Consider the following 15,626-nt stretch of genomic DNA (forward strand, 5'->3'; position numbering starts at 1 on the left):
AAGCATATATTTAAAATTTCAAATTAAAACAAGAGTGAGGAACCACTACACATCTATTAGAATGGCAAAAATCCAAAACACTATCAATACCAGGTGCTTGGAAGGATGTGGCACAATAAGAACTCATTTATTGAGGGTGGGAATGCAAAATTGACTGTGGGAAAACAGTTTTTTAGCTTATTAAACAAACAAACATACTTTTACCATATGATTCAGCAATCATGCACCTTAGTATTTATTCAAAGCAGTTTAAAACTTCTATCTACACAAAAATCTGAATGGATAAATAAATTGTTGTACCTCCAAGCAATGGAATGTTACTCAGTTCTATAAAGAAATGAGCTATGAATCCATGGGAAAAAAAGGGGACCCTTAAATACATATTACTGAATGAAGGAAGTCAACCTGAAAAGACTACACGCTATATGATTTCAACTGTATGACATTCTCAAAAGAGCAAACTATGTAGACAGTAAAAAGATTGATAGTTGATAGGAGTTAAGAGGAAAGAAGCAATGAATAGGCTGATACAGATTTTAAGAGCAGTTAAACTATTCTGCATTCTGTATCTAATTTATTACATAATGATGGATAAATGTCATTACACACGTTAAAACATCAAGCATGAGCCCTAATGTAAACAATGGATTTGGGTAATGATGTATTCATATATGTTCATCAGTTAAAACAGAGGTATCACTCTGGTGGAGGATGTTAATAGGTGGAGAGGCTCTGTGTATGTGTGGGGGTGGGGAGGCAAGGGGAGTGTGCAGTATGTAAAATTGGTTTTTAAAAATAGAAAAAGGGAACCCTCTTGCACTGTTGGTAGGGATGTAAATTGGTGCAGCCACTGTGGAAAACAGTATGAAAGTTTCTCAAAAAACTAAAAATAGAACTACAATATGACCCAGCAAGTTCACTTCTGGGTGTATATATATTAAAAAAAAACTCTCCAAAAACACTAATTTGAAAGGATACATGCATCCCAATGGTTATAGCCACATTATTTATAATTGCCAAGATAGAAGCAACTTAAGTGTCCATCAACAGATGAATGGATAAAGATGTAGCATATATGTAACATACACACACACACAATGGAATACTGCTCAGCCATAAAAAGAAATTTTGCCATTTGCAGCCACTTGGGTGGTCTTGGCGGGCATTATGTTAAGTGAAATAAGCTAGAGAAAGACAAATTCTATATAGTTTCACTTACATATGGAATCTAAAAAAAAAATACAAAAAATCTAGTGACAAAAAGGAAGCAGACCCACAGATATAGAGAACAAGTGGTTACCAGTGGGGTAAGGGAAGGGAGAAGGGGCGATACCGGGATGGGGAGTGGCACATACAAAGTATTAGGTGTAAGATAGGCTGCAAGAATATATTTATTGTACAATACAGGGAATATAGCCAGTATTTTGTAATAACTGTAAATGGAGTATAGCCTTTAAAAATTGTATACAAAATTGAAAATATCTATTATTTTAGAAAAAGTGTACAGGGAGGTCCCATGTACTCCTCACCCATTTCCCCATCACTAATACATTGCATAATTATAGTTTAAAATCAAAACAAAGAGGATGACATTTACACAGTTCATAGAGCTTACTCATATTTTATCTGTGTTAGATACACTTATTTGTGTGTATGTATGTGTAGGTCTACATAATTTTTTCACATGTGTAGATTTGGGTAACTATAATCAAGATTCAGAACTGTTCTATCACCAACAGTGTCTCCTGTGTTCCTCTTTTACAGCTACACTAGTCATTCCCTTACTCATTCCTAACTTTTGGCAAACATTAATCAGTTCTCCAGCTCTATAATTTGCTATTTCAAGATTGTCGTATCAGTGGATTCATTCAGTATTTACTCTTTTAGGATCAGCTTTTTTTTTTTTTTTTCCCCACTCAGCACAATTCTCTTGAGAACAATACAAGTTGTGAATATCAATAGTTCTCTTTTGTTGCTAAATAGTATTTTATGGTATAATGTGCCACATTTTGTATAACCATTCACCCACTGAGGGACACTTGGGTCGTTTTTAGTTTTTGGCTATTACAATTAAATCTGCTCTGAACATTGTTTACAGATTTTGCGTGAAGATCAGTTTACATTCTCTAGAATAAGTAACTCAGGAATGAGACTGTTAGATAATACAGTAATTGTTTTCATTTTAGAAGAAAATGCCAATCTGTTTTCTTTTTTCTTTTCTTCCTTTTTTTTTTTTTTCTTTTTCTCTTTGCTTTTTAGGGCCACACCTGTGGCATATGAAGGTTCCCAGGCTAGGAGTCAAATTGGAGCTATAGCTGCTGGCCTAAGCCACAGCCACAGCAACTTGGGATCTGAGCCGCAGTCTGTGACCTATACCACAGCTCATGGTAAGGCCAGATCCTTGACCAGGTAAGGCCAGGGATTGAACCCGCAACCTCGTGGATACTAGTCAGATTTCCACTGCACCACAATGGGAACTCCTCTTCTAAGAGTTTTATAGTTTTCTTTCTTCAAGTTAAGTCATTGATCCATTTTTCTTTTTTGCATGTGGTAGGAGGTAATTGTCCATCTCCATTATTTTTCATGTGGATTTCTGGTTGTCTTAGCACCACTTGTTGAAGGAACCATTTTCCTTCACCCCCCTTCTTGTCCCCCCTGCGCCCCACTGAATTTTTGCAGAAACTTGTAGAAAATCAATTGGTCATAGATGTATGGTTTTATTTACGGACCCTCAATTCTATCATTGATCTATATGTCTTTCTTTATGCCAATACCACATTGTTTTGATATGTGTAGCTACAAAGGAAGTTTTGAAATTGGGAAGTGTGAGTCTTCCAAATTTGTTTTTTCGGCATTGTTTCGGCTTTTCTTGCCTTGGCATTTCCACATGAATTTTAGGATAAACTTTTCCATTATTTAAAATGGCTATGGGTATTTTGACTAGGACTGCATTAAATCTGTTAGATTTTTTTTTTAATTTAAACAATACTAAGCATTCTAATTCATGAAAAAGGAATGTGCTTTCACTTATTTAGGTCTTCTTTAATTTCTTTTATCAATGTTTGTAGTTTTCAATATACAAGTTTTACGTTATCCTTTTAATATGCTATTCAATTTTGTTTGCTAATACATTGTTAAAACTGTTTCCATGTATATTCATAAGGAATGTTGGCCTCTATTGTCCTGTGATGTTTGTCTAGCTTTGAAATCAGAGTAATGCTGGTGTCATTGCTAGAGTTAGGAAATGTTCCTTCCTCTTCTATTTTTTGGAAGAGTTTCAAAAGAATTTGTATCAATTCTTTTTTTATTTTATTAATATATTTTATTTGTATATTTTAAGGATTGTTATGATTAGAATGTTGTGAAATAAAGTTTAACAGTGGTAGATAAGAAAAGTTCACAGGTTGATTTCATTCTAATCTAATAACAAAAGTTTATAATTCTTAATATTTTGATTACCAATATTCTAAATCCTCCACTATTCAAAAAATACTGAAAATATTTCACTAAGTTTTGGTACATGGGCTGATAAAGATTATGCATACAAGAGATTATGCATATGCACTAGTATGTATTTTGTGTATTCATTTCAAATTCTGGGAAGAATGTGGTCAAAAAAGCATCAATACTATGTTCTAATATAGAAACTGAGGTCCAGGTTAATGGACAGACCAGCTTATGGCCACTCAACTAGAAATTAACAGTTTGGTTAAACCATGGGAATCTTTGGACTTCAAATGCTAGTTATCCACTCTTTATATATTTGTTAAAAGTTATTAAAAAGACTTTCCTCTTTAAATTTGGCATACGAGTTTATATCTTCACTTTAATTTTTTTGTGTCATTTCTAAATTTCTTCTGTAACAGTGGAAAACCTTTCCCCCTCACTATTTTAACATATTGTATGAACAAGTGTTTTAACTTACTTGAAAGATTACTATTCAACAATTCTGATTAATACATTTCTGACACTGAAATTGTTGAATTTTACTAACATTTTGAATATATACTGGAATATATTATTTCCATACCTTATTGTAGATGTGATTTTTGGCAGAGTTTTTTTTTTCCTTCCTTCCTTCCTTTCTTTTTTTAATGGCTGCACCCACGGAATATGGAAATTCCCTGGGCCAGGTACTGGATCCAAGCCACAGCTCCTACCTATGCCACAGCTGCAACAATGTCAGATCCTTAACCCACTCTGCTGGGCTGAGGATTGAACCTGTGCCTCTGTGGTGAACTGAGCCACTGCAGTCAGGAGTTTCTAAGTACTGACTCAATGTCAGCTTATAGCTATGTTCAATTTTCTTTCTCTTCTTGAGCCCATTTGGGTAATTCAAGTATTCTGGGAATTTGCCTATTTCATCTAGGTTATCTAATGTTGGCATACAATTGTTCATAGTATTCTCTTACAATCCTTTCTTCTGTAAGTGTGATACTAATGTTCCCACTTTCATTCCTGTTTTTAATTTTTAATTTTTTCTTAGTCAGTCTAGGTAAAGTTTTGTCAATTTGTTCATCTTTTCCAAGAACCAATGTATAGGTTGATTATTTTTTTCTATTGTTTCATTTTCTCTCTAATCTTTATTATTTCCTTACCTGTGCTAGCTTTAGGTTTAATTTGCTTTTCTTTTCTAGTTTGTTAAGGTGTAGAGTTATTGATTAAATCTTTTTAATATAGGCATTCATAGCTACAAATATTCCTCTGAGCTGTGTCTTTGGTATAACCTATACATTTAGTTTTTTTGTTTTCACTTGTATCAAAGTATCTCAAATTTCCCTTGTAATTTCCCCATGAATCCATTGGTTAAGAGTGTGCTGTTTAATTTCCAAGTTTTGTGAATTTTCTTATTTTATTTCAGATTTCTAGTGTCTTTTCATTATGGTAAAAGAGAAAATTTGCTATAATTTTAATCTTTTAAAATTTATTGAGATTTTTTTTGTAGCCTAAAATAAGCGCTTTACTGGAGAGTATTCCATATGCTCTTGAGAAGAATATATATTCTTTTATTATTGTGTGGCGTACTCTATGTCGATTAGGACTAGTTGGTTTACAGTATTATTTAAATCCTCTCTTTCTATTTTGATCTCCTGTCTAGATTTTCTATCCATTATTGAGAGCAAATGATTGGATTCCTTATTATTACTGAATTGTCTAATTCTCCCTTTAATTATTTCCATTAATGTTTGCTACATATATTTGGGATTTGGTGTTGGGTGCATTTTTATTTACAATTATTATATCTTTTAACTGAATTGATACTTTTCAGTATATAAGATCCTTCTTTGTCACTTGTAGGCTTTTGACTTAAAGTTTACTTTATCTGTTATTAATATTGCCACCCAAGCTCTCTTTTGGTTATTACTTGCATGGACTATCTTTTCTATCCTTATAATTTTAATCTATTTATGTTTTTTTATCTAAAAATGAGTCTCTTGTAAATAAAATATTGTTGGATCATTCATATATATATGTGTGTGTGTGCATATATATATATATATTTTTTTTTTTCCCTTTTTTTAGGGCTGCGCCCACAGCATATGGAAGTTCCCAGGCTAGAGTTGAATTGGAGCTACAGCTGCCAGCCTATACCACAGCCATAGCAATGCAGGATCCAAGCCATGTCTGTGACCTACACCACAGCTCAGGGTATTGCTGGATTCTTAACCCACTGAGTAAGGCCAGGGATTGAATCCGCATCTTCATGGATACCAGTTGGGTTTGTTTTCACTGTGCCACAGTGAGAACTCCCCTGGATCATATATATTTTATTTATGTATTTATTTATTTATTATTTTTGTCTTCTGTCTTTTCAGGGCTGCACCCACAGCATATGGAGGTTCCCAGGCTAGGGGTCTAATCAGAGCTACAGCTGCTGGCCTATGCCACAGCCACAGCAATGCCAGATCCTAGCCACATCTGCAATGCACACCACAGCTCATGGCAACACCGGATCCTTAACCCACTGAGTGAGGCCAGGGATTGAACCTGCAACCTCATGGTTCGTAGTTGGATTCGTTTCCGCTGCACCATGACAGGAACTCCCATATATATTTTTTAATCTGCCAACCTCTGTCTTTTAATTGGTGAGTTTAATCCATTTAAAGTAATTACTAATAAGGAAGTACTCAACTTCTGCCATTTTTCTACTTGTTTTCAAAATACATATCTTTTATTGATTCTGAATTGCTCCGATACAACTTTTTGTTTGACTCATTTCTTCTAATACACCATTTTTTATTCCCTACACATTTCATTTCCTGTATATTTTTTAATTTCAAATGGTTATCCTGGTGATTACAATTAATAGCCTAAATTTATAAGTCTATTTTGATACCAACATAACTTCAATAGCATGCAAAATTCAGCTCCTGTAGAGCTCCCTCAACCTCCCCTTGTATGTTGTTTTAATATCTTTAATACATTGTATGCCCATTAATAAAGATTTATATTTATTATTTTATATATTTGTCTCAAGTCATGAAGGAAACAAAATAGAGGAGTTAAGAAAAGAAAAACATAATACTGCCTTTGACATCTATCTATATAGTTACCGTTATCAGTGTTCTTGATGGCTTTAAATGGCTTCAAGTTAACTATCCAGTGTCCTTTCATTTCAGCTGGCAGACTCCCTTTAGTATTTCTTGTAAGGAGGGTCTACTAGTGATAAACTCTCTATGTTTGTTTATCTAGGAATGTCTTAATTTCTCTTTCATTTTCATGAGGGAAAATATTGCCAGATAAAGAATTCTTTGTTGATAGGTTTTAGTTTTTGTTTTCCTTTCAGCACTTTAGATATTGTCATTGTACTGCCTTTTGGCTTCTGTGGTTTCTGATGTGGAATTGGCTATTAATCTTATTGAGGATGCCTTATATACAGGATGAGTCACTTCTCTCTTGCTATTTTTTTCTTTTTTTGGGGGGGGCACATCTGGAGCATATGGAAGTTCCCAGGCTAGTGGTTAAATTGGAGATTGGAGCTGTAGCTACTGACCTACACCACAGCCACAATGATGCTGGATCCTTAACCCACTGAGTGAGGCCAGAGATCAAACCTGCATTCTCATGGATACTGGTTGGGTTTGTTACAATACGAACTCCTGAGATTCTTTGTCTTCATAAAGTTTGATTGTTTATATGTTACAGTATGGGTCTCTTTGTGAGTTCATATTTAGAGTTCATTGAATTTCTTGGCTATAATAGATTCAGATCTTTCAAGTTTGCAATGTTTTCAGCCATTTCCTCAAATATTCTTTCTTCCCCCTTTGATCTTTGTCTTCTCCTTCAAGTATTTCCATAATATATTGTTATATTTGATGGTGTCACTTATCCTCTGTTCATTTGCCTTCATTTCTTTTTGTTCCTCTGAGTCAGGAGCAATTGGCCAATTTCTTCTGTCTGCTCAAATCTGCTGTTAAATCTTTCCAGTGAATTTTTCATTTTAGCTACTGTAATTTTTAGCTCCAAAATTTCCACTTGGTTCTTTTCATAATTTCTATTTCTTTATTAAAAGTCCCTATTTGTTCATTCACTATTATAGAAGATTTTAAATTGGCTCTTTCATTTGCACTTGTTTTAGCTTCATGTCTTTTTCTTTCCTTGAGTTTTATTTTTTCCATTATAGTTAATTTACAGTGTTGTCAATGATTTCTTGATCTTTAAAAAAAATTAAAGTTATTTTTATTGCTCTAGGTTTCTCAAAAGTCTTATTTTTCAAGTCTTGTTATTCTTTAAATAGAATTAACTCCCTATAGAATGAATTATTATAATAGTTAATTTTTGTAGTCTTTTTTAGCTTTAGTCTTTTTAATGTAGTTTGGAATTTTTTCCTCAAACCGCCCCCCCTCTTTGTTCTCTACTCTGGATAAATAGTTTTATAGCTTCTCTCAATTATATTCTAGACCCTAGTCTATGATTTCAGAGTTCTTGATCCATGATATAACAGGGAATATGAAAAATAAAAAGGCTAGCTACTGATATAGTATGTCAGAAACCAGGCCCAAGAGTTGTTTGAGGGTTTAAAATCTTCCAGGTAGTTGAGATGGTTTCTGTTTTCTATTTTTGTGTTTTAATTTCTCAGGTCCTTACTCTGTGTTAAAAACGTGGTTTGTAATATCCTACTTTTAAGAACTGAAGGTTTCTTTGTCATTTTAACATAGGTTTAAATTTTATAAATTTTTCAATGGGCACTTGAAATCATAACATATTTTCAAGGTATAAAGTTCAGGTATATTACAATGAAGAAACATTGTAAATCACCTATAATTTTTTTTTAAATTTAAAAATGGGAGGGATAATAAGAAATAAAGTTCAAGGTATATTAAATAAATCTTCCAAGTAAATTATGTCTCTTTTTCTCCTGAGGTTTTTCTTACTTTTTGTCTTAGGTTGTCATTAAATTGTTAGACTCTCTCATTATTAGCACATTTTCTATTTATTTCTTATTAGCACATTTTCTATTTATTTCTTATTAGTCCTTATATATCGAAAACTGTAAGAGTTGTCCTACATTATTTGGTTTATTAAAATTTGTAAAACAGTTTTATTGTGGATGGTACATTTTATCACTATAAATAACCACACTTTTACAATTTAACTTATTTTGCCTTGAACTTGGTTAATATTAACATCATAACTCCAATTTTATTTTTGCTAGTAGTTGTCTAATACTTCCTATTACTAATCTTTGAATCACTTGGCTTTAGATGATTCTTTTGTGAATTTTGTTTTGTGACACACACTTACCTTTTTCTTCTAAGTAAAGTAATTCACTTTTTATATCTATTGACATGAGAGACATTTCATCATTGTTCTTTCATTAAAAAAAAGTGTTTTTACTTAATTTTCTGGGAGACAATTTACATACTACCTGCTTTTTAAGTTAATTTGACAATTTTCCATAACGAACTGCTTAAAGAGAAGTTTTGGGCTAGAATTGAATGAAACAACAAAAAAGTAAACATTACATGAAGAGATAAAAATTTTAAAAGACTTTAAAAACCCAATATTGTCACCAATTATATTCAAAGAGAACACAAATTGTATTGGCATGATATGTGTTTTTAGTGTTTCCTTGTGGTTGGCTTTCCTATCTTGCAAGTGACAGACACAGTCAGTAACAGTTTTTCATGATAGGTTCACTCAGAGATCTTAGTTGAAGGCCTTGGATGGAAAACTCTAGGGTCTTGAAATCCCAAACTGTCATGGCCCAACTGGTTTTTATAGGACAAATTCTCTGATGTTCTTTCTTGTCTACCTTATCAATAGGTACTTTAGTAATGCTACTCCAGTACAGGATCTCTGAAGCTGTATTGTGTTGCTTGACCAGGACTCTCTTGTTCATGTTGTGGAAGTGTTCCATGGCTAACATGTTGTGCTGGATGTTTTGTTTTGAAATGTGTAGTTGGGGACGAAAGTCCAATAGATGGAGTCATCTTAAAGAGCACCGGGCAGCATTCATGGCCAGCAGCACCATTCTCTGGGAGATGTAATAAGCTCAGGAGTGGCAGGAACTTTGTTTTCAGATTCAAACCTGAATACTGTTTGAGATACCAGCACTGGACATAGTGCTGTCATGGCTGACCCAGGCCAGAGAGCTCCCACTGGCAGAGAAGGTGAACCTGGGACCCAGCTTCCAGTGCCACAAAACTCTGACATCAGCTAACTAAAAGGTACCTTGCTGCTCCATGGCATACTGGTTGGCCTTTCATCCACTTTATAATTATATGCAGAAGTACTTAATCTGCATTTGAAGTCTCATAATCCTGCTGCCAGTGAGACACTATTGAGATACCGATCCAAACTAAGAATAGTTGAATGAACTGGCTTTTTAATGTCCTTGCTTACCTACTTGTCATCTTTATACTCAAGTGACAGATGGAAGTGAATTGTTTTTCATTATCCATAGCAAATTTGTTCTTTAGAGGAGACCACTTCACAAAAGAGGCTTACTTGATTCTCAGTGTCACCAAGGTTAGCTTCCAGACTCCATCCTTCTGACTCATGAAAAGGACAACATGATCATGCTTTAAAGCCCTACCAATACCCGTGATGTCTCCATTGTACTTCTGGAGTTTACGAGGTTTCACCACTGACTCCCATTCCTCTTACAGATGTGAACTTTTCAGTTATTGTGGCTAAAGGCAATCTTAAGTATGATCCTTGTTCCAAGCATGGCAAGTGATTGGTTCTAGTAAAAACTATTGAAGGGACATTTTTTTTTTTTTTGGTATTTTTAAAAGTTTAGAAAGCTGGATTCAGGGCAGTTCTGATAAGCTCAGAGTGGAAGACTCTGGTCAGTCAACATGAACAGGCCTATTCCATTCTGCAACTTTTGTGTAGGTTATTTCTTTTTCCTCTTCCTCCTCCACTTCTACTTCTCTCTCTTCCTTCTTCTCTGTCTTATGTAGTTCCTTTCACCATATGGCCTGCATTTTCTTATTTTCAATTTTAGATGATTATCTGTTGCCTAATTTTTGAAGTTTTGTGGTGTTAATTTTTTAATGGTATATTTTTGAAGGTGTATTTTTAATTCTTCTTAAATTTGCTATATATATGCATAATATCAATTGATTTCTCCTTATCAAAGGTGAAATTGGTATAATTCCTCTTCCACTGCTTATCTCCCGTCTCAATTCACCATCAATTAACCACCATACCTAGCTATAGAATTATTAATTCTTTTGCTAGCAACTTTAACCTCTTCACTCTAAAATTAAAAATTATAGTATTTCCATATCATTATGGATTTTAAGTTTACATTTTACTTTATAACCATATTTGTCACTGTTGATTTAGTTCTACAATTAAATTAAGCAGTCACTACTTATTCTTTGACCATGGCATCTCCATGCATTTTTTTCATTGTCTGGAGAACATCTTGTAGTAGGTTTTTTTTCAAGGGTTCAGGGAGGTCTATTTCTATGATGCATATATAACACTATATTCAAAATGTTATGTGCCAGCCCCTGGATTATGTGTATTCAAGATCTGAATTTTATAAAATTCATATTTAGGTTATTAATTCAAAATCTTTATTAGAAAAATATCTATTTTTTGTAAAAAATTGAAAAACATGATCATTTTCCACTACATGTTAAAATGTTAAGTATAAAGGAATTTCCCACGATTCTGGCAACTACTTCATAAATTACTAACTAACTACTTAAGGCTTCTAATTGCCTGAGTGTCTAATGTGAGATTTTTTTCTGTTATTATGATTATTTTACTCCTACTGTTATACTCCTACTGTAGTTTTACTTCTGCTCCAGTTAAGGACTGTTTTAACAAAGAAGTTACAATAGTATCCAAAGCTCCCAGAGATATTGCCCTATTTCCTTTGTCTTCAGGGAATAGCTCATATTACACAGTCACTAATATTTTTATACAAATGGTTGTTACCTATTACTTTGGGCTTGAGATTCCCCCCTACCCTATACCTCCACATATTTTTCCCCTTTATTTTTTAAACTGAAATATAGTTGATTTACTATATTGTATTAGTTTTAGGCGTACAGCAAAGTGATTCAGTTACATATATATTTTTTTCAGATTACTTTTCATTACAGGTTATTACAAGATATTAAATATTATTTCCTATACTATGCAATAGACAGTCCTACTTTCTTTCCTTTTTTTCCTTTTGAGGGCTGCACCTGCGGCATATGGAGCTTCCCAGGCTACGGGTCTAACTGGAGCTGTTGCTGCCAGCCTATGCCACAGCCACAGCAAAATGAGATCCAAGCTGCATCTGTGTCCTACACCACAGTTCACGGTAACGCCGGATCCTTAACCCACTGCGAGGCCAGGGATCAAACCTGCAACCTCATGGTACCTAGTTGGATTCATTTCCACTGCACCACGACGGGAACTCCTCTTATTTTTCTTTTAGGTCCGCACCCAGGAAACATGGAGGTTCCCAGACTATGGGCCCAAACAGAGCTACAGCTGCTAGTCTACGCCACAGCCACAGCAATGAGGGATCCAAGCCACGTCTGTGACCTACACCACAGCTCACAGCAAAGCCGGATCCTTAACCCACTGAGCGAGGCCAGGGATCAAACCCACAACCTCATGTTCTTAGTCAGAGCCACGACTGGGAACTCCAACAGTCCCTACATTTTTAATTGTTGACTGAGAGGTTAACATGGATGTCCCTGAGCAACCTGAACTCATTTTTCATTTCTCTCAAACCAGATACTCTCCACAAGAGCTATTTCCTACACTCTGTGGTCATCCTTGACTTCCTGTTTCCGATGCCTTACCAGCCATGTTCCCGCCACTGTTCTAAATCCCATCAGTTGTAAAGTCTCCCATGGTAACACTTCTGTTTTTCATTTTAATTGTTGTTATCCCACTTCTGGCCCTTATTCGTGTATTGCAATAGCTTTTTACACATCTCCCTCCTTCACTGTTGGATTATACATTACTGGAAAATAATCTTCTTAAAGCCATGCTAAAACAACCCAGGGTATATTTCACACCAAGGTTTTATGTTGGAAGAATTTACACATATAAAAACATGTGTCCTCTTTCAGAATACTTATATTTTTTTTTTCTGGAGATTTGTGGGAAATAAGTATTAAAAATAAAATTACATTGACGACTACTTAGAGATTAATGAAATTTTATTGTAAATCCTTTTAATTGCAAAAAATTCTTCAGTAAAGTTTATCACTTGACTATTTTATCTTTTATATATATGTGAATTTTCATAATTCATCTTTGTTTAAAGTATATATAAAAAGAGTGAGAGTGAAGCAATTGGGAAGGAGATTTCAGAGACTGACATTTGTAGAAATTGTTTATTAATATGTTTATTGGTAAATAACTATACCTAACTGAACTCCAGAGTAGAATTAAAATTAAGAGGTTTTTTTTTTTGCTACTTTTAATAAATAATAGAAGTGGGCTGGGAATCATCTATTTTCCTTTTCAACATTCTAGTAAATAAACTGTGGAAATCAATGTAAATACTATCAGAATGCATATTTTTCTAGAGAAAAGTGTAATTCTTTAAATAGTTTTCATTTGACATTTGTAACAGTACATGCTATGCAAAATGATAGGTAATTGTAAGATTATAAGCTTTGCAATGATATATACTTGATAAAAATTCAGTTTTGCTATTATATGACCTTAAGCAAATTTTAATTTTTCATAGCCTTAATTAATTTACTTGTAAAGTGGGAACAATATTATTGAACTATCTCAGATAATATATACAAATCATATAGTATGGTGTCATGTAGTAGGAGGTCAATAAATAGAACTAGAATGTTGATTCTTCCTTTGACATAAATTACAATGGTAAAATACTAATTAGCTTCATAACAATTTTGTTAATATTGAACTAATAATACTGAATACGTTAGTGCTTTGCATTTAAAAATACTATAACATAATTATCTAATTTAATAAAGTTCATCTAAAATTATATGCAATCAGATTTTATCTTTTTTTTTCTCTTTTTTTTTGCTTTTTAGGGCTGCACTCAACAGCATATGGAGGTTCCCAGGCTAGGGGTCCAATCTGAGCTATAGCTGCCGGCCTATGCCAGAGCCACAGCAACATAGGATCTGAGCTGCATCTGTGACCTATACCATAGCTCATGGCAACACCAGATCCTTAACCCACTGAGTGAGGCCAGGGATCAAACCTGCAGCCTTATGGTTCCTAGTCAGATTCATTTCTGCTGCTCCAAAACGGGAACTCCTGAATAATTGTAATAAACTATTTGTTGACTAATAGTTATTTAATTTAGAAACAATGAGATGAGGTATATGAATCTGCTGTATAGACTTTGGGTATTATGTTCTGTGATTTAGGTCAAATCTTACTTCTACAATTCATTAACAATATAACCTCAGTTTCTGCTCTGGAAAAAAAAGATTGGGAATAGTGATAACTACCTTAAAGAATTGTCAGGAAAGTGAAATAAAATAATGTATGTGAAACAGCTCTGAACACTCTAATGCAGAGACCAATTATTGTATTTTTCTTATTTTAACCATGATATTAGTAGGACTTACTGCTATGACTTTAAGTCAGAATAAAGGAGATGAATATAAAGGTAATTCAATTAAATTTCAAAAGAGAAAAACAGTCTTGGAACAAGCAGATAAAGATTCTGAAAGAAAAGTTTATGAAAGCCTATTTAATAAGACCCTATTTATTTCAGAGTTAGAATTATAAGTAAGCCTGTGATCACCACAAGATACAAACTAAAAGTGAATCAAATTTTCTATAACTTTCCCAAGTAATAAGAACTCTATTCTTTTATGTATCAGATTTTGCTGCTATTAAAAAGGAAAAATAATTTCAGAAAAAATGATGCTCATTACATGATTACAGTCACAAAGGGCATATATGCATGACTAGCCAATGTTTAAAAACATTTTCATGATAAAATGCCAAAATATTACATATCTTGGTGTGTAATGATTTATAAAATATAATTTGGTAAAATGATTGTTAACAAACAAAATGTTGAATGCTGCCAACAGAACTGTATGGTGATTTGTAAGAAAGCCTTTTTGGAAAGCCATTAAACACTGCCATCTAGTAATACTGTTATTCATGGACTGGTTAGTTAAGATGTTCAGCCAAATGAATGTAAGAAAACTAAAAATTGTTGGCTTTTTCCTACCGTACCAAGATCAGCCTTAAGATCTGTTGGCAGACTTAACTTTCTTGATCCTTTAACTGAAACAACAGAAAAAGGAAAAAGGCAGTTGTTAATTACATAAAATTAAAGAGGAGTGTGAGGGAACAGTACGTTTTACAGTATAATTATTGAAATCCTGAAGAGTATTACATTTAGTGAGCATGTATGGAAGCAGAAATATTGTTCAATGTTAGTTTGTTGTCATTCAGTATAAATATTTAAAATGCAAACAGAAACATGAGAAAAGCAATTGTTCTTAGGGTAAAAAATTAAGTGTATCTTTGCATAGTTTTTTTTTTTTCACATGTAGCATGAGAAGCGATTTTTTATTTTAGAAAGAACCAAAAATAAATTTTAGATAAATCTAATAGGTAAAGAAATATTGCAACAAATTATAAATTCATATCATAAATAACAATGATAAGGGTAAACACTGATGAACCCTGTAAATATTTTTTTGAAATAGAAAAAAATTATAGATGTGTGTGTTGTAGTTAAGGACACTTTACCATGCCTACAGCAGATGAAATGACTTCAATATTGAATAGCACAATACTACAATTAAGTATATAAGATAATCTTGAAAATAAAAAATATATGAAAATAAATATATTATAAATCAGTCATAAATTGTTTGAATAAACCAAGAAAACGTCTACAGTTTATTGAAAATTTGCCTCATCATTTATCTGTTAATAAAAATTCTACATTGGGCATCTCATAAAATATTTAACTGGAATATATGTTATAGAAAGAAATGAATTGGGGAAATCATGTTAGAAATCTTTTCTGTCAATTTAATACTTTATTAAGACTCAAATTGATACTACCAATTTATACTTTCTAATGAGTGATTTTTTTTATAACTAGGAAAGTTATTCTAAAATAAAGATGCAGGATAATATAATAGAAAGAATACTCAATTTAAAATCAGAAAACATGACTTGCAAATTTATGAATT

The 15,626-nt window shown here is 33.2% G+C and overlaps 1 protein-coding gene and 1 pseudogene across 18 annotated transcripts in view; both read right to left on the reverse strand.

Annotated features, from left to right (window-relative positions):
* STXBP5L (syntaxin binding protein 5 like) overlaps window positions 1-15,626 on the reverse strand; it is a 374,297-nt gene that overhangs the window by 52,668 nt on the left and 306,003 nt on the right. For 10 of the 18 annotated variants that reach the window (XM_021070284.1, XM_021070287.1, XM_021070300.1 and 7 more), the window contains one exon: window positions 14,653-14,703. The exons of the other annotated variants lie outside the window; for them this stretch is intronic. In XM_021070284.1, the coding sequence (XP_020925943.1) occupies window positions 14,653-14,703 (51 nt within the window). The remainder of the gene's footprint in view (window positions 1-14,652; window positions 14,704-15,626) is intronic. 18 annotated transcript variants of the gene reach the window in all.
* Window positions 6,025-11,996, reverse strand: LOC110256416 (annotated as a pseudogene).

Source organism: Sus scrofa, chromosome 13 (assembly GCF_000003025.6).
Source record: "Sus scrofa isolate TJ Tabasco breed Duroc chromosome 13, Sscrofa11.1, whole genome shotgun sequence".
In the NCBI taxonomy this organism is placed as follows: Eukaryota; Metazoa; Chordata; class Mammalia; order Artiodactyla; family Suidae; genus Sus; species Sus scrofa.